A 20,021-nucleotide genomic window follows, 5' to 3' on the forward strand; every position below is an offset into this window, starting at 1 on the left:
TGCACTCACCCATGTAGTAGACAAACTGCAGTCAGCGGTAGCCTTTCTGACGCACACTAACTTAAAAAGAAACACTAAGGTTCATTCCCTTGAGCACCCCTCTAGATCTGCCTCATACAGGACAACTCCCCTGTGTGAGCGTGCCAGGGCTGACCGCTGCCGGACGTGCCACTACAGGAGGTTGGTTGCACCTTAATTGGGGAGGACGGGCTCGTGGTAATGGCTGGAGCGAAATAGGTGGAATGGTATCAAATACATCAAACACATGGTTTGATGCCATTCCATTCGCTATGCTCCAGCCATTCTTATGAGCCGTTCTCCCCTCAGCAGCCTCCACTAGGTGCTACAGCCATCGCCACCAAGAGGTTTACCCAGTCGACAAGTTCTACCCGAGAAGACAACCGCCATCAACGAGTCCGTACGACAGCCATGGCGGGCGTTTCCCCAGCTGCAGCACAGATAACAGGCAAAGTCACAGAGCAGAGCAGACTTCGAGACACCACTCTCCAACACCATAGTGTACACGCCATGCACACACACTTTACAGAGACAAAGGTACAGGTAAACAAACTGTAGCTGGAGATGACAGCCGATCTTCAGCTGCCTGTCCTTTGGCCAAACAACGAAAAAGCGAACAATGTCAAATGCTACTGTGCAGATCCACACTGTCACGCTGTCCCCCACTGGACTTTGGGCAGTCCCCATTATCAGGGCACAGGCTGGTTACATTGTCTGACCATTTCAGAGACTTTGGTGTGAAGTACACAAATACAAATATACAAAAAGACTGAAAGACAAAACAAGCACTTATGTTGTAAAGTGACTATAGAAATTAAGCTACATTATTCCCACATTTTACAGTTTTCTACATTGCTGTTCTGAAACACGGATATTATTTTCCTACGGTAAGAGTATTGTGGGACATTTATTGTGACAACATAATGTGTGGGAATCTTATTTTAAAATGTTATTCTGGCTCTTGGAAGAGGAGCAAAAGTTCATGGGTAATTCCTCCGTGGAAGAAGGAACCACACTCTTGCCTAATTTGTTTTACATTTACGTCATTTAGCAGACACTCTTATCCAGAGCAACTTCCAGTATTTTTTTTGGGGGGGGTGCATACTGCTCCCCTGTGGGAATCAAACCCACAACCCTGGCGTTGCAAGCGCCATGCTCTAGCAACTGAGCGACATGTGATCTTGTCCCGTATAAATTGTGTAGCGCTCTGATATTAAACATTGAGTCTAACGCTGAAGTCGCAGTGTCCCTGGTTAACATTCTTATCACTGGCCTTACACTATGTTTATGTACTTCATACATGACATTATACATGTAAGTCCCCACAAAAATATTATTTTCATGTCATATAGTGTATAATGAATCAAGGGGCATAGTTTGTCAAACAGGCACAGTTTGTCAAACATGTATTTTTGGCTACTGAGTACCAGTGCAATCAGTCTCATAGGCAGTCGGTCTATGCACCCAGTGCCCTATACATTAATGATCTGTTTATTTTTTCTGGCAGACCTTCAGTCGGTAGCATCAAAGACACTACCTTGGTCATGTACTATACAGTAACCAGACAGTCTCAAAGTTCTGCCAGCATCTGGAGTGTGAATGAATGAATTGTCTAAGCCACAGCAGTATTATAACTCAATGAAACCCCAGGGTCAGGCCCAGGCCGTGATATTCTTACATTTTATTTGGGAAATTTATCCTCATATCTCTGTATTTGAGTTATTTCTCAGCAATATATCAGAGACATTTCTAATTGCATTACAATAATGCATAATAACAATACCTTTTTTATGACTTTTATGACAGGCATATCTAGTCATTCATCATGCAGTTCCTTCAGAAAGTATTCAAAGCCCTTGACTTTTTCCACATTTTCTTGTGTTATAGCCTAAATTAAAAGTTGATTAAATTGAGATTTTGTGTAACTGGCCTACACACAATACCCCATAACATCAAAGTGTATTATGTTTATTTTTATTTTGAAATGTATTAAATTAAAAATTAAAAGCTTAAATGTCTTGAGTCAATAAGTAGTCAACCCCTTTGTTATATCAAGTATAAATAAGTTCAGGAGTAAACTTGTGCTTAAAAAGTCACACAATAAGTTGTATAGACTCACTGTGTGCAATAATAGTGTTTAACATGATTTTTGAATGACTAATCTCTGTACCCCACACATACAATTATCTGTAAGGTCCCTCAGTCGAGCAGTGAATTTCAAACACAGATTAAACTACAAAGACCAGGGATGTTTTCCAATGCCTCGCAAAGAAGGGCACCTATTGGTGGATGGGTAAAAAATAAGGAAGACATTGAATATTCCCTTGAGCATGGTGAAGTTATCAATTACACTTTGGATGGTGTAGATCAATACACCCAGTCACTACAACTACAAAGGTACAGGTGTCCTTCCTAACTCAGTTGCCGGAGAGGAAGGAAACCATTCAGGGATTTCACCATGAGTCCAGAGTTTAATTGCAGTGATAAGAGAGAACTGAGGATGAATCAACAACATTGTAGTTACTCCACAATACTAACCTAAATGACAGAGTGAAAAGAAGGAAGCCTGTACAGAATACAAATATTCCAAAACATGCATACTGTTTGCAATAAGGCACTAAAGTAAAACTGCAAAAAATGTGGCAAAGAAATTAACTTTATGTCTTGAAATCAAAGTGTTATGTTTGGGGTAAATCTAACACATTACTGAGTGCCACTCTTCATAATTTCAAGCATGGTGGTGGCTGCATCATGTTATGGGTATGCTTGTCATCGGCAAGAACTAGGGATTTTTTTAGGATAAAAAGAAACGGAATGGAGCTAAGCACAGGCAAATTCACCTTTCAGCAGGACTGGAGTTGCTTACCAAGACGACATTGAATGTCCCTGAGTGGCCTAGTTATAGTTTTTACTTAAATCAGATTGAAAATCTATGGGAAGACATGAAAATGGCTGTCTAGCAATGATCAACAACCAACTTGTCAGAGCTTGAAGAATATTTTTAATAATAATGTGCAAATATTGTACAAAAATCTTAGTGACTTTCCCAGAAAGACTCAAAGCTGAAATAGCGGCCAAAGGTGATTCTAACATGTATTCACTCAGGGGTGTGATGAGATATTTCTGTTTTTCTAAAAACATGCTTTCACTTTGTCATTATGAGGTATTGTCTGTAGATGGGTAAGAAAAAAAACAATTTAATCCATTTTGATTTCCCACTGTAACACAACAAATGTGTTATAAGTCAAGCGTTAGGAATACTTTCTGAAGGCACTGTACATGGGTAACATTCACAGAGCCTTGTGTAACCGATGTGAAATGGCTAGTTAGTTAGCGGTGGTGCGCGCTAATAGCGTTTCAATCGGTGACGTCACTCGCTCTGAGACTTGAAGTAGGGTTGCCCCTTGCGTTGCAAGGGCCGCGGCTTTTGTGGCGCGATGGGTAACGATGCTTCGTGGGGTGTCAGTTGTTGATGTGTGCAAGGGTCCCTGGTTCGAGCCCGGGTTGGGGCGAAGAGAGGGACGGAACCTACACTGTTACACTTGGATGCTGCTATCAAAATAGCTTCTACCATTTAACATGGCTGTCTGCTCCAGTCTGCTCCAGCAAAAACAGCTTTTTAGACATTATTTACCTAAATATTCAGACACTTTGCTATGAGACTCAAAATTGAGCTCAGGTGCATCCTGTTTCCATTGATCATCCTTGATGTTTCTACAACTTCATTGGAGACCACCTGTGGTAAATTCAATTGATTTGACATGATTTGGCAAGGCACACGCCTGTTTATATAAGGTCCCACAGTTGACAGTGCATGTCAGAGCAAAAACCCAAGCCATGAGGTCGAAGGAATTGTCCATAGTGATCCGAGACAGGATTGTGTCGAGGCACAGATCTGGGGAAGGGTACCAAAAACTTTCTGCAGCATTGAAGGTCCCCAAGAACACAGTGGCCTCCATCATTCTTAAATGGATGAAGTTTGGCACCACCAAGACTTCCTAGAGCTGGCCGCCGGCCAAACTGAGCAATCGGGGGAGAAGGGCCTTGGTCAAGGAGGTGACCAAGAACCCGATGGTCACTCTGACAGAGCTCCAGAGTTCCTCTGTGGAGATGGGAGAACCTTCCAGAAGGACAACCATCTCTGCATCACTCCACCAACCAGGCCTTTATGGTAGAGTGGCCAGATGGAAGCCACTCCTCAGTAAAAGGCACATGACAGCCCACTTGGAGTTTGCCAAAAGGCACCTAAAGGACTCTGACCATGAGAAACAAGATTCTCTGGTCTGATGAAACCAAGACAGGCACACACCTGTCTATATAAGGTCCCACAATTGACAATGCATGTCAGAGCAAAAACCAAGCCATGAGGTTGAAGGAATTGTCCGTAGAGCTCCCAGACAGGATTTTGTCGAGGCACAGATATGGGGAAGGGTACCAAAACATGTCTGCAGCATTGAAGGTCCCCAAGAACACAGTGGCCTCCATCATTCTTAAATGGAAGAAGGGGGTTCCAAACAAGACCAAACTGAGCAATCAGGGGAGAAGGGCCTTGGTCAGGGAGGTGACCAAGAACCCGATGGTCACTCTGAGAGAGCTCTAGAGTTCCCCTGTGGAGATGGGAGAACTTTCCAGAAGGACAACCATCTCTGCAGCACTCCACCAATCAGGCCTTTATGGTCGAGTGGCCAGACGGAAGCCATTCCTCAGTAAAAGGCACATGACAGCTCGCTTGGAGTTTGCCAAAATGATTCTCAGACCATGAGAAACAAGATTATCTGGTTTGATGAAACTAAGATGGAACTCTTTGGCCTGAATGCCAAACGTCACGTCTGGAGGAAACCTGGCACTATCCCAACGGCATGGTGGCAGCAACTCAACAAATACAGGTGTGCCAAACATGTAGCGTCATACCCAAGAAGACTCAAGGCTGTAATCGCTGCCAAAGGTGCTTCAACAAAGTACTGAGTAAAGGGTCTGAAAACTTATGTAAATTTAGTTTTTAAGTTTATTTTTTATGAATTTGCAACAAATTCTAAAAAACAGTTTTTGTTTGTCACTATGGGGTATCCATTTTAGAATAAGGCTGTAACATAAAATGTGGAAAAAGTCAATGGGTCTGAATACTTTCCGGTTGCACTGTACGTGAATTATGGATCCTCCACCTGCAGTCCAAATAACACACATGGCTGCACATGGGGATTTCAGATGAGTGTGGGGTAATTCGCACAGACTGTGAATAAATCAATGGACTGCCTTAGTGCAGAAACAAATGTTCTTCTTATTCTCATTTTACACTAACCTGCTTGCTGTCTACAGGCATATAGAATCCCCATGCATGATTTTCTGAGGGAAATGGGTTATGTTTATTGTTTTTTTATTAAGCTTACGTGTCCCCCTTAACTGGTTTTCCATTTCCCTGCTTTTTTCATTATGAGATGGTTAATATGAACTATCTGTCCTATTTGCTGTGGTGCCCCTTTCGTATTTCTAATTCTAATGGTAAATAATGCGTGGAGTGATAATGCGTGCTATTTTCAGTGTTTGTTTATTGCATGTTATTGCTGTCATGCGCTTCGTCTTCTGATGAAGAGTAAGAAATATCGGACCAATACGCAGCGTGGTAAGTGTCCATACTTATATTTTTATTCGTTCGTGAACACTGGAACAAAACAAGAACACGCACGATAGTCCTGTAAGGTAACCTTGCCTATACATGGAACAATCACCCACAAACACAAGAGAAAATAAACCCATATAAATATGGCCTCCAATTAGAAACCAGCTGCTTCTAATTGGAGGTCGTTCCCAAAACGAACATAGAAATACAAATACTAGAAATACGAACATAGAAATACAAAACCTAGAACAATACCCCCAAAAAACGACAACACAAAACAAACACACCCCTGCCACGTCCTGACCAAACTACAATAACAAATAACCCCTTTTACTGGTCAGAACGTGACAATTGCATTTGGCAATACATGTTTTAGAGACTGAAAGCTAGCAGAATAATCTACAATACTTTGTTGATCCTAACCTAAATCAATCCAAGTTAATTTCACATACATTTATTTGACTACCATGCTCTTTGGGATATGTAGTGCTTTCATTATGGAACATTTGAACAGCTCAGTGTCCTTACCTTACCATATTCTTCATCTATCTCCAACATCGTGACCTGAAAAAAGTGGTTAGTCAGTAAGTCAATGTTTCTGTCTCATCACCTGTCAGTTTGGTTTTGCAGCACTATTCCATCAGCTTGCTGAATCAACCAGGGCCAGGAAATTAATTGCTGTCTGCGTTCAACATTCACTTGACTCGCCCCATTACTGCTTTATATGATTTACTGTGTTTTCCTCCAATATTGAACCAACTCCCAGTATGAAGAATGCTCAGCATTGGATCGGTATGAATCAATGACCTGGCAAGATAAAGCAGGAACCATTCAGGCTTGATATAGCATGCAGTGTGTCTAAAGTACTCAGCCTGACACATTAAATCCAATATGTTTACCTGCCGGGCTAGAATGGGGTTTTAAACATTAAGGACAGCAGGGAACAATTCTCTGCCACCCAAATGACACGATACCTGGACTGAACTTTCTTGGAAAATGTGGCACATTCTTGGAAGATTGTATTAAATTAGCTATGATCTATTAGCTATGATCAATTATGTTTTTGTATTATATGATATTTTTGTATAATAGCACACAGTTTGACGTGCAATGTGCTGCCTATGCATATTAAAATAGATACTTCGGTGTCGGGTTAGGACTGTGTTGCGTGTTTGTTGTCAGGTTGCCTGTTTCACTAAGGCCTGGATAAATTATTGGAGACACAATAGAAAGAAGTACATAAAGTGTTTCTAAAATGTATCGGTGGGGTAAAGAAAAAACTACGACCTGGGTTCAAATTCTTTAAAATACTTTAACTGTAATTAATTGAGCTTGACTGGTGCAATGGAACTAATGAAATAATCCCAAAACTGCAAACCCTGCCCATCCAAGCAGACTGAATCTATTGCTTAAAGTATTTCAAAGAAAACAAGTACTATTTCAACCCAGGCTTGATGACTGACTATTGGTCTTCGGACTTCACTGGCTGTGTATAGAAATCTTTTTACCATTAATGTCTCATTTCCATTACATTTATGATACTAAAATTCACTCTACTTGAAAGCATATGGGGAGAATGATGCCCTTGAAAATGTATTGAAGTTCAGTAAGAGCTCTGCCATGGTGATCCTGTTAGAAGGCAGTTCAGCCACTCTTCTATTCACCCCTAAAATCTATCTCAGTGATAATGCCCAGACGGAAAGTGTTCTCAATCTCAAACATAGTGCAGGAGGTAATCATAGGTGAAAGTCAATGAATATGACCTAATTTTACAACATCCCAAGGCAGCTGCACAAGTTACGGATGATTCTGTGGCTAATACAGACGGACATAATTGGCTCTTGAAGACTCAAACTACACATCAATGTGCTGTAAATGCATCTGTTAGAAAGAACATTTTGGGGGCTTATTTAATTAAACTTCTCTGGCTTTCAGGTCTTTTTCATTTACAAACCTGAAAAACAGCCATTTGTCTTCATTACATGGGATGTTTTTCACTCTTTTACAATCACAGGGTAGTGCTTGTGGAGAATATTCCAGAAGATGTCACCTTCTCTGAGAATGGTACGGCCCACCTCACCCTCTCTGCTGGGCTGCACAGCCTACTGGACCTGGCCGTGGCTGGTCGTTCTGTGGAGATTGTGTCACCACAATGGAACCTGAACTCCTCTGACAATGAATCAAGCTTCCTACCATCTTCTAGGCAGGTAAGCACAACAACCAACCAGGTAGCCCCCCAGGCCAAGTGAGTCATCAGCAGGGGTGGATTGGCCATCTGGCAATTCTGGCAGGTGCCAGATGTCCGGACCATTTTTGTCTTGGGTAAGCTGGTCAAAAGTGAAAATAAATATGTTTATATAAACAGTATAAAAATAAAACAATGAAAAAGGTGATATGGCAGCCCATTAGCCGGCTAAGTAAAAAAATAAAGATTTTTGCACAATTTCTCTGTTATCCTAATCTATAATGAGCCTTTGGCTGAACAGTTGGCTGAGCTCACGCAAATGCACATTCAAAGTCAAACGAGCCATCAGCAAAAAGACCCACTCTGACCCCGTCATCAGTTAGACAGCAAGATCGTGGATCGTAGAAAACGGAAAGGGTGCCTATAAATGTAGAAAGAGCACATTCTACATTGTAATTTCACCAAAAAAAATCATATTTTTGGGGCGTCTAAAACCATGATTTGGTCAAACATGAATCCTGTAATGAAAGTGTCTGCACTGCCACTGTGCCCTCTCTGAGGCCTGCTGCTGTTCATGGGTTGCCTGTTTCGTCACAATATTGTTTTGAACGTTCGTTTTGGACTGAGGCCCAACTGAGCATTCTTCTCAATGCTTCGTCAATGAGTGCTGATGAAGATTTCATCCAAGATAACATGACTAAAATGTTTTTAGGACATTACATTTACTGTTGGATGAGTACATGGCTACTAGCAGTAGGTATTATATTTATCTATTATATTTATATTTAGTTAGCGATCTAGTTAATGTGTTTTGAGTTTTTATTTTACCTTTATTTAACTAGGCAAGTCAGTTAAGAACAAATTCTTATTTTCAATGACAGCCTAGGAACAGTGGGTTAACTACCTTGTTCAGGGGCAGAACAACAGATGTGTACCTTGTCAGCTCGGGGATCCAAACTTGCAACCTTTCGGTTACTAGCCCAATGCTCTAACCACTAGGCTACCCTGCCGCCCCAGTTTGAACTTCCTCAGGGGTTGAACCACACATTTTATTTGTATATGATATTAGTTCGTGCACATAAATATGTATGTAATTAATCTCTATTGAACCTGAAAAAAAATCCTATTTTGATATAAAAAAATAGCAACTTTAGTCTAATTGTCAATTGTCTCGCCATTCACTGGTACGTGGGTTATCACAACTAGCCATAATGCTTACTTTACGTTGCAGTTTTACTAATGGTCTTTTTCTTGTCAGCAAAACCAGATGCTCATTACTGTTCTTTGAACTAGAATACAAATAACATTTTTCACCTTATTCCACCTGCTTTGACTTGCTTTCTATGATAAGCTTCTGTAACCCTCTCACCGGGCTCGAATATGACTCTCACAATATTAACTTATGTAGAGTATCTCAACGGCATGGGATGTTAGGTGAGAAGGACATCTCCAATAAGAATTCCTATTGTAAACTATCTAGGGTTATGACAATAGGGTATTAACCTCAGATGAAATGATTATAGGTTTCTGTTATTGAATCAGGATAAACTATCCCATGCATTAAATTCAATTTAAACAATCAATGACTCCACCAAAGCAACATACATAAGGTTCAATATGTGTATTAATACATTTTCAAACACAAATACATTTTCAGACACAACATCAAAGGAAATAAAAATAATAAACCCCAATGAGTCGTGCACAACCCATGTCCAAATGATTTCAAGTTTGCTTAAATAAACCGTTGGCGCGCGTTGGAGCTAAAAAAAATGACACCCAAAAATATCCAGAAGCACCTCACGTTGTGGTTATTCACTACTTAGTAGATATTCCAGCGAAGTATGGCAGCGAAGTATGGCAGTTCCATGCAGGTTTCCTCACAAAGTCCAAGGCAAGCACAGCTACCCATGCAGACAGTACTCCTTAACCGTAACCGATATCCCATGGGAACATGAACTCGTTAAGCTTCCCAAGCAATTATCTCCCGGTGTCACACGATGCTAGGCTAACCTCAAGGCTGGCAAATACCTCCATGATGAGATGGTAGCTTCAGTCTTTACTAAGTCTTAACAAAATTATAACAACTCTTTTATAAAATAGGTATTTCCCTTCATGTCTTAGTAGGTATGGGTTTTGTTCTAGTTTTGTCGTCTTCTTTCACAATTTTTCTTCACCAACGGTCCTAATGTAAAACGTCAATCCTTTTATCAACATCTCTTTTCCCTCCCTTTTTTCCCCAGGCCTCCCGTTAACCAGGTCAACTCCCATTGGCCACAGCTAAACAAGCGACCTTATTGGTCAAAACTTAAACTTCAAAGTAAACCAAACTATTCACTTATACATTAAATAAATATTTCTTCAAAAAGCATAATGCATTAACAACATTACAGTTTAGGAGCAATTCAATCATCTTTTAAATATAATACCAATTAATTATAACAAATAAACTCAATACTTTGTTTTAACAAGAATAAAGTCAATACCTAGTTCAAACAAGGATATTACACTTCAAAGATCAGCCAGTGAAAATCTGACTTTTAAACGTTCATATTCTGTTAACTAATACCCAAATAATGTTGTTGACTCATCCTATACTTGTATTTGTGGCCAATGCATACATTGAAGAAAAAAAAAAATCGAAAATATCCCCACCTGAATCTTTTATCTCAAACAGACCGTTTAAAAAAAGCTTGCTGTATGATGTCATCCTCCTGAGGGGGATGAACTGGCCAATCAGCAGTCTAGAGGAGAATGAGCTGGCCAATCAGCAGTCTACACGTGTGAATATTTTTAATGACCGGTACACGCCCACACCATTCTGTTGTTTGGGGTACGCAGCTGTCACGTCCTGACCAGCAGATGGAGCTAGTATTTTAGTTTTGGGGTCAGGACGTGGCATGTTTGTATTGGTTAAATGTTGGGTGGATGATTGGGACTTCCAATTGAAGGCAGCTGTGTATAGTTGCCTTTGATTGGAAGTCCTATATAGGTGTGTGTGTTTTTCTTTGGGGTTGTGGGTGGTTGTTTTTGCACTGCGTTTCTAGCCTGCAGAACTATAGCTGTTGTCACTTTGTTTGAATTGTTAAGTGGATGCTCTACTCCTTTATTTTAATTAAAGATGAGTATTCACATACCTGCTGCGCCTTGGTCCATTTCTACAGAAGACAGCCGTTACAGAACCACCCACCAAAGGACCAAGCAGCAGAAGAGGAGGAAGCCACAGGAGAGAAAAAGGGAGGAATGGACATGGGAGGACGTCCTGGACGGCAAGGGAGCCTACACCTGGGAAGAGATCCTGGCCGGAAGGGATCGCCTCCCATGGGAACAGGTGGAGGCACTCAGGAGAGTGGAGGCAGCTGGACAGAGGAACCATCGGGAACGTTACGCTGGAACACGGTTGGCTAGGAAACCCGAGAGGCAGCCCCAAGATTTTTTTGGGGGGGGCACACGGGTAGCTTGGCCAGGCCAGGGAGGAGCAGTAAGCCAGCTACCCGTGACTACAGGGAGGTGCGTACGAGGTGGAGGGCGCCATGTTACGCTGAGGTATGCACCATCTCGCCTATACGGACGCACAGCCCAGTTCGCCCAGTACCAGCGCCCCGCAGGTGCCAGGGCAAGGTGAGCATCGAGCCGGAAGGGGGGATGCCAACCCTACAATCAAGACCGCCAGCGCGCCCTTTCGGTCCGGTGTTTCCCGCCAGACGCACTAGCATGGAGGTGCGTGTCTCCAGGCTGGCACGTCCTATACCAGCCCCACGCATCAGGAGTCTAGTGTGTCAACCCAGCCTCGCCAGTCAACAGTCGTCAGAGCTGCCCGCCAGTCAACAGTCGTCAGAGCTGCCCGCCAGTCAACAGTCGTCAGAGCTGCCCGCCAGTCAACAGTCGCCAGAGAGGTCAGACTGCCCTGAACTGCCGGAGTGGCCAGACTGCCCTGAACTGCCGGAGTGGCCAGACTGCCCTGAACTGCCGGAGTGGCCAGACTGCCCTGAACTGCCGGAGTGGCCAGACTGCCCTGAACTGCCGGAGTGGCCAGACTGCCCTGAACTGCCAGAGTGGCCAGACTGCCCTGAACTGCCAGAGTGGCCAGACTGCCCTGAACTGCCAGGGTGGCCAGACTGCCCTGAACTGCCAGGGTGGCCAGACTGCCCTGAACTGCCAGGGTGGCCAGACTGCCCTGAACTGCCAGGGTGGCCAGACTGCCCTGAACTGCCAGGGTGGCCAGACTGCCCGGTTCTGCCAGAGGTGCCCGCCTGCCCGGATCTGCCAGGGTGCCCTGCCTGTCAGGACCGGCCAGAGTGGCCCTCCTGTCCTCCGGCCCAGCCCGAGTGGCCCTCCTGTCCTCCGGCCCAGCCCGAGGGGCCCTCCTGCCCTCCGGCCCAGCCCGAGGGGCCCTCCTGCCCTCCGGCCCAGCCCGAGGGGCCCTCCTGCTCTCCGGCCCAGCCCGAGGGGCCCTCCTGCTCTCCGGCCCAGCCCGAGGGGCCCTCCTGCTCTCCGGCCCAGCCCGAGGGGCCCACCTGCTCTCCGGCCCAGCCCGAGGGGCCCTCCTGCTCTCCGGCCCAGACCGAGGGGCCCTCCTGCTCTCCGGCCCAGCCCGAGGGGCCCTCCTGCTCTCCGGCCCAGCCCGAGGGGCCCTCCTGCCCTCCGGCCCAGCCCGAGGGGCCCTCCTGCCCTCCGGCCCAGCCCGAGTGGCCCTCCTGCCCTCCGGCCCAGCCCGAGTGGCCCTCCTGCCCTCCGGCCCAGCCCGAGTGGCCCTCCTGCCCTCCGGTCCAGCCCGAGTGGCCCTCCTGTCCCCCGGCCCAGCCCGAGTGGCCCTCCTGTCCCCCGGCCCAGCCCGAGGGGCCCTCCTGTCCCCCGGTCCAGCCCGAGGGGTCCTCCTGTCCTCCGGCCCAGCACGAGTGGTCCGTCTGCCAGGGTCAGCCCAAGTGGCCCATCTGCCCGGCGCAGTTAGCAGCGCCACCGAAGTGGGCTACGCCGACGGTGGAGCAAGGTCCACGCCCTGCACCTGAGCCACCTCCTGGATAGTTGGGTTGGGGAGGGAGGGTGTAGCACAGTGCCGTCGGTGACGGCAGCCACCCTCCCTTCCCTCCCTTATTGTTTTAGGGTTATTGTTTATGGGTTTTGTGTTGGGTTTTTTTTGTTGGTAGGTGCATTCCGGGGTCTGCACCTTGAGGGGGGGGGTACTGTCACGTCCTGACCAGCAGATGGAGCTAGTGTTTTAGTTTTGGGGTCAGGACGTGGCATGTTTGTATTGGTTAAATGTTGGGTGGATGATTGGGACTTCCAATTGAAGGCAGCTGTGTATAGTTGCCTTTGATTGGAAGTCCTATATAGGTGTGTGTGTTTTTCTTTGGGGTTGTGGGTGGTTGTTTTTTGCACTGCGTTTCTAGCCTGCAGAACTATAGCTGTTGTCACTTTGTTTGAATTGTTAAGTGGATGCTCTACTCCTTTATTTTAATTAAAGATGAGTATTCACATACCTGCTGCGCCTTGGTCCATTTCTACAGAAGACAGCCGTTACAGCAGCACCATTTCAACACAGAAAAGCTGCTTTTTAACATGCTTAATCAAAAACATTTGGAAAGAGAACTTTTTCACTCATATTGTAAATAAGTAGAGGTCCTATTTCATAGAAATCTGGAAACACTGGGCAGTTACTTTAAGCCCAGTCTTATCCATACCTCGCACATTGTATTTATAGACTTATGCAGGCTAGGTATGTCCTCTTTCTGACAGAATGTGCCATTAGTAGTCCTAGGTTGCAGGCAAAGCTGTGCCCATCCACTGTGTTGGCACACAGGTAAACTCCAAAACAGCTGACAGCCATTAGCACCCAAACAGCCCTGCTTATACTGAGGTTAAACTTACACTTGGGTTTGGCTAAAATGGTGGCCTTGAGTTTTGGACAGCCCCTTGTATCTACCCACTGGCGTTTAGTTAAACTGAACAAAAATATAAATACAACATGCAACAATTTCAAAGATTTTACTGAGTAACAATTCATAGAAGGAAATCTGTCAATTGAAATAAATTCATTAGGCCCTAATCTATGGCTTTTACATGATTGGGAATATGCATCTGTTCGTCACCAATGTCTTTAAAAAAAGGTAGGAAACTGGAACACGCTGTCGTACATGTCGATCCAGAGCATCCAAAACAGGCTCAATGGGTGACATGTCTGGTGAGTATGCATGCCATGGAAGAAATGGGACATTTTCAGCTTCCAGGAATTGTGTACAGATCCTTGTGACATGGGGCCATGCATCATGATGCATGACAATGGGCCGCAGGATCTCGCCACGGTATCTCTGTGCATTCAAATTGCCATAGATAAAATGCAATTGTGTTCTTTTGTCTTCAGCTTGCCCATGCCATAACCCCACCGCCACCATGGAGCACTCTGTTCACAACATTGACATCAGCAAACCGCTGGCCCACACAACCCCATACACGCTGTCTGCCATCTACCCGGTACAGTTGAAACCAGGATTTATCCGTGAAAAGCACACTTCTCCAGCGTGCCAGTGGCCATTGAAGGTGAGCATTTGCCCACTGAAGTCGGTTACGACTCCGAACTGCAGTCAAGTCAAGACCCTGGTGAGGACGATGAGCACACACATGAGCTTCCCTGAGACAGTTTCAGACAGTTTGTGCTGAAATTCTTCAGTTGTGCAAACCCACAGTTTCATCAGCTGTCCGAGTGGCTGGTCTCAGACAATCCCGCAAGTGTAGAAGCCATATATGGAGGTCCTGGGCTGGCGTAGTTACATGTGGTCTGCAGTTGTGAGGCCGGTTGGACTTACTGCCAAATCTTCTGAAACGACGTTGGAGGCAGTTCATGGTAGAGAAATGAACATTCAATTCTCTGTCAACAGCTCTGCTGGACATTCCTGCAGTCAGCGTGTCAATTGCACGCTCCCTGTGGTATTGTGTTGTGTGACGAAACTGTACATTTTACAGTGGCCTTTTATTGTCCCCAGCACACGGTTAACCTGTGTAATGATCATGCATTTTAATCAGCTTCTTGATATGCCACATCTGTCAGGTGAATGGATTATCTTAGGAAAGGAGAAATGCTCACTAACAGGGATGTAAACAAATTTGTGCACAAAATTGTAGAGAAATAAGCTTTAGGTGCGTACAGAAAATTTCAGGGATCTTTTATTTTAGCTCATGAAAAAACACTTTACATGTTGCATTTAAATTGTTGTTCTGTGTAATTAGTGTCATGCCTAATTGCTCTCCTTGGCAGTTTGACCTGAAAAGGTGCCTCCAGGCTATGCAAAACTAATTGCTTTAGCCTGCAGCAATTGTTTCCTGTGCTCCACTGAAATGAAACCTCAGTTTAAAAATGGACTGGGGACCTGAAAGTGTAATATGTTATTTCAGAGCATGGCTATGCTTTATGCTCCCTGAATGTGTATCCTCATGTGTAGGGGTATATCCCTGAATGTGTATCCTCAAGTGTAGGGGTATATCCCTGAATGTGTATCCTCATGTGTAGGGGTATATCCCTGAATGTGTATCTTCATGTGTAGGAGCATATCCCTGAATGTGTATCCTCATGTGTAGGGGTATATCCCTGAATGTGTATACTCATGTGTAGGGGTATATCCCTGAATGTGTATCCTCATGTGTAAGGGTATATCCTGAATGTGTATCCTCATGTGTAGGGGTATATCCCTGAATGTGTATACTCATGTGTAGGGGTATATCCCTGAATGTGTATCCTCATGTGTAGGGGTATATCCCTGAATGTGTATCCTCATGTGTAGGGGTATATCCCTGAATGTGTATCCTCATGTGTAGGGGTATATCCCTGAATGTGTATCCTCATGTGTAGGGGTATATCAATGAATGACGATTCGGAGAATTGGACACTGCCCGTATGTAATTTTCCTACCATGTTAGGAATTTTTTAAACATCCCCTATAAAACACATCCAGTACACACCAGAATGTGATGACCTATGGTGATGCTATTGATTGTGTTCTTGCTTACAGGGTCAGGCTTTGCTGCAAAGACTGCAGGGGCTGAAGAAGAAGGGAGTCAATTTGAAGATAGCTAGTGGAATGATCGACTCTGTAGAGCTCAAGAGCCTTTCTCGTCTGAGTGAGTCATGCTGTAACCCACAACAACAGAGTTACAGCTACATTTACTTTCCATATACAGTACCAGTCAAAAGTTTGGACAAACCAACTCATTCCAGGATTTTTCTTTATTTTTACTATTTTGAGAACAAGTCTATTATGGCAAGAACAGCTCAAATAAGTAAAGATAAATGACATTCCATCATTACTTTAAGACATGAAGGTCAGTCAATCTGGAAAATTTCAAGAACTTTTAAAGTTTATTCAAGTGCAGTCGCAAAAACCATCAAGTGCTATGATGAAACTTGCTCTCATGAGGTCTGCCACAGGCAAGGAAGACCCAGAGTTACCTCTGTTGCAGAGGATAAGTTCATTAGAGTTAGCAATGTCAGAAATTGCATCCCAAATAAATGCTTCAGGCTGTGTAAAGGCTTTTCGACCAAGGAGGAGAGTGATGGAGTGCTGCATCAGATGACCACATTCACCCGACCTCAACTCAATTGAGATGGTTTTGAATGAGTTGGACCGCAGCATGAAGGAAAAGCAGCCAACAAGTGCTCAGCATATGTGGGGACTCCTTCAAGACTGTTGGAAAAGCATTCCATGTGAGGCTGGTTGAGAGAATGCCAAGAGTGTACAAAACTGTTATCAAGGCAAAGGGTGGCTACTTTGAAGAATCTCAAATATAAAATATATTGTGATTTGTTGAACACTTTTTTGGTTATTACATGTTTCAAATGTGTTATTTCATAGTTTTGATGTCTTCACTATTATTCTACAATGTAGAAAATAGTCAAAATAAAGAAAAACCCTTGAACGCGTAGGTGTGTCCAAACTTTTAATTGGTACTGTATATTGCCACTTTTTATAGAAAATACTGTGTATATCATTACTATTGATAGTGGAAATTACTTTTATTGCAGCGTATTCATATAGTCTTGACACTTACCTCGAGGAGGGATGTTACATCATGACTCCCATCTTACACACAATACTAACATACATCAAATGTTGAGATTTCTATCTCTGTCGTTTTCTGTGTCTTTTCCCACCTGTGTAGGTGAGGTGCACTACATTAACATGACAGCCCTGACCAAAGGCTTCCTGCACTCTTCTTTCTGGGTGGTGGACAGGAAGCACATCTACATCGGCAGTGCCACCATGGACTGGCGATCACTATCCACGGTATCTTAGTATATTCACTACATTATTTCACCTACTGTACCTGTGTATATTTCTGTAACATTTTTACCCAATTCAATGAGACCACCTATGAGTACACCTCATCTTGACTATGTTCCATACCTTGATTACGTAAACCCTTTTACCAACCAACTGTGTACACAGAATCTGTTTGATTTTTAGTTCTGATATTTGACAGGTATGTTGAGGCCACTGTGTACAGCCATCTTCTCTGGTGATTTGTCCAATGACTCAGCAATAAATATTTATTCAAACAGTGCTATTTACCCTAGGAGAACAGCATACAATAATTGGCTCAGGTTGCACAAACATACTGAATAGTAAACAAATGAAACCTTAAAGTTAGCAGAAAACTGAATTAATTGAGTAGGGACAAAAAGGAAATGTGGACATTATTTCATGTGCTGCTCAAAGCTGGAAAAGTACAACGGTTCATTAAAGTGTGACCCCATTCACTGTACCTAGCCTGTCTATCTTTAGCACTTCTCTGAAATAAACCATTGCTTGAAAAGGGCATCACTTGAAAAACCCAGCTGTGAGAGGGGATAGGAGAGGCCTGGTGATTTTAAGTGCCTGGAGGACTATTTGCCTTGTCCAGGGCCAGAAGAGGGCAGGAGAGGATGGGGGGGAGTCAAGGCTGAAGGGGCTAGAAGCACTGAGCTGTGGAGGGGAGACAAGAACAAGGGAGAAGGGTAAATTGAAGTGTGGGGAGTAGGAGATGGAAGGAGAGGACAGAGTGGGAATGGAAGTAAAGGAGAAATGGGGAAGGAAGAAGAAGAGGAGATGGGTGGAGAAAGGGTCAAGTTGGGTGTGGGTGTAGTTCCTGGGGGCATGTACTAACATCTTACAACATCTGTGTTGTTGCTTTGTTGTCTCTTAGATGAAAGAACTGGGGATCATCATCTACAACTGTAGTTGTCTGGCACTGGACCTGCACAGGGTATTCAACCTCTACTGGCAGCTGCAGTATAAGGACTTTATACCGTCCATCTGGTCCAAGAGGCTGAGTGCCCTGTGGAACAAAGATGAAAACCTCCCACTTCTCTTCAACAACACCAAGGCTGAGGTCTTTCTCTCTGTGAGTGACATTCTCACCCATGGCTTTATACTTAAGGCCAGGAGTTTGTCCTGACAATGTGACCTTATAACAAGGGCCTTGAGTTTTTCCATGTCTGGTTACATAGTCAGGGAAAAAGTCATGCCATTACAAATGTATCAATGTTTTTTTTATCATTCTGAGAGACAAGCTCATCTTTATATTCGATTACTTAATACCTTTCTGAGATTAGGAATTCTGTTTTTTTTCTTGCTAGCAATAAGAAATTGCCAATATTTATGGATACTATTTGCCTAGCGAAGACTTTTCTTGGCTCCAACCTTTTCATTAGTCCTAATATGTTGTAATTATTTGCAACATCCTCCCACAGTTGTAATAACTTTCAAGAGAGGTGACGGTTAAGTGAAAAAAAGCAAATTCTTATACAGCTCGCTATAACTCATCAGTTCATTTTTTTATGTATGCTGACTGGATGAAAGATGGCGTTGCTTCCAACAGAAAACATGTGGTTGGCTCGCTATAAATGAGGCTTGCCCATCCCTTCATATCGATTAACATTTCTGAAATGCTGGGGAAGCGTTAATCATTGGAGCTATTGATAACAATCCATGTGAACCGAGATCTGTCATTGTTCTCATCACACACACCCACATTCTGCTTACACGCAGAGAGGGGGGTGAGACATATCAAGAAAAAAAGAACATAGACACAAGATAGGTTCTAGGGAGAGGACAAGTAGAGAGAAGGTAACGCTGCTGTTCGAATACTAATGGGCTCTTTAGAAATCAGAATTTTACTCTTAGAGAGGCTGTGACAAAGATATGTTCCAAGAGGTGTGGTGATGATGATGACGACAATGACAATGATTGATTGCATCTACAGTATATAGCCCTGGCATTGACATGAGGGCCTCAGTTCTCTACTCTCCACTGATTTTAAGTGTCTGTTATCATCTTGTGGCAGAGCTCTCCAGATGTCTTCTGCCCTAAAGACAGGACCAGAGACCTCGACGCCATATCCTATGTGATCCAAAAGGCCAAGAGGTTCATCTATATATCCATTACAGACTACCTGCCACTCACTAACAGGAATTCTCACAGGTGAGCAATCTTTAATACTGACAGCACCTGATAATCTTATTGTAAGCATTGTATCACATGCCCATTTAAACGACACAATGATAACTGATAGGATAAAACTGTGTAACTGTGTGTATAATTACCAGTCATTACCAAACAGATAAGTGTTTGTAACTCTTTGTTACCTGGGCAGATACTGGTCAGGTATAGATGGGATGCTTCGGGAGGCCTTGATCCTGAGAAACATCAAAGTGCGTCTGTTAGTAAGCTGTTGGGAGCAGACACACCCCCTGACCTTTAACTTTGTGTGGTCCCTGAAGACCTTGTGTATGGAGCTCCCCAACTGTTCACTGGAGGCTGTGAGTGTGCACCTACAATGCATTATTGGACACCATACACCTAGATCCTCATTAACTGGATATAAACTGTATAACATCATTCATCATGCCTATGTTTTCAGGCACATCATACCTATATTATAATCTCTACTGTACCTGCAAACCTTATGTACTGTACATCGTGTAAAACATATTCATCACTACTGCTAAGCCAGTCTTTCTGTGTGTTTTGTGCAGAAGTTCTTCAGCACCAGGGAGCAGAGAGATGGCACGCTACAGGGAATCAACCATAACAGATTCATAGTGACAGATAGTGCTGTGTACATAGGCGAGTTTACTTCCATGAATTTCAGATTATTAATATGTATTTTTCGAATGAACGAATGATTGATTTGTTTATTCAATTATTGGTCTGTCACTGGTTGGTGGGTTGA

The 20,021-nt window shown here is 43.7% G+C and overlaps 1 protein-coding gene across 2 annotated transcripts in view; it reads left to right on the forward strand.

Annotated features, from left to right (window-relative positions):
- LOC106607954 (inactive phospholipase D5) overlaps positions 1 to 20,021 on the forward strand; it is a 62,039-nt gene that overhangs the window by 38,210 nt on the left and 3,808 nt on the right. For both annotated transcript variants that reach the window (XM_045721751.1, XM_014205498.2), the window contains exons 3-9: positions 7,650 to 7,842; positions 15,824 to 15,932; positions 16,971 to 17,095; positions 17,994 to 18,191; positions 19,134 to 19,270; positions 19,443 to 19,608; positions 19,825 to 19,915. In XM_045721751.1, the coding sequence (XP_045577707.1) occupies positions 7,650 to 7,842; positions 15,824 to 15,932; positions 16,971 to 17,095; positions 17,994 to 18,191; positions 19,134 to 19,270; positions 19,443 to 19,608; positions 19,825 to 19,915 (1,019 nt within the window). The remainder of the gene's footprint in view (positions 1 to 7,649; positions 7,843 to 15,823; positions 15,933 to 16,970; positions 17,096 to 17,993; positions 18,192 to 19,133; positions 19,271 to 19,442; positions 19,609 to 19,824; positions 19,916 to 20,021) is intronic.

The sequence above is a fragment of the Salmo salar genome, chromosome ssa01 (assembly GCF_905237065.1).
Source record: "Salmo salar chromosome ssa01, Ssal_v3.1, whole genome shotgun sequence".
NCBI classification, from domain to species: domain Eukaryota; kingdom Metazoa; phylum Chordata; class Actinopteri; order Salmoniformes; family Salmonidae; genus Salmo; species Salmo salar.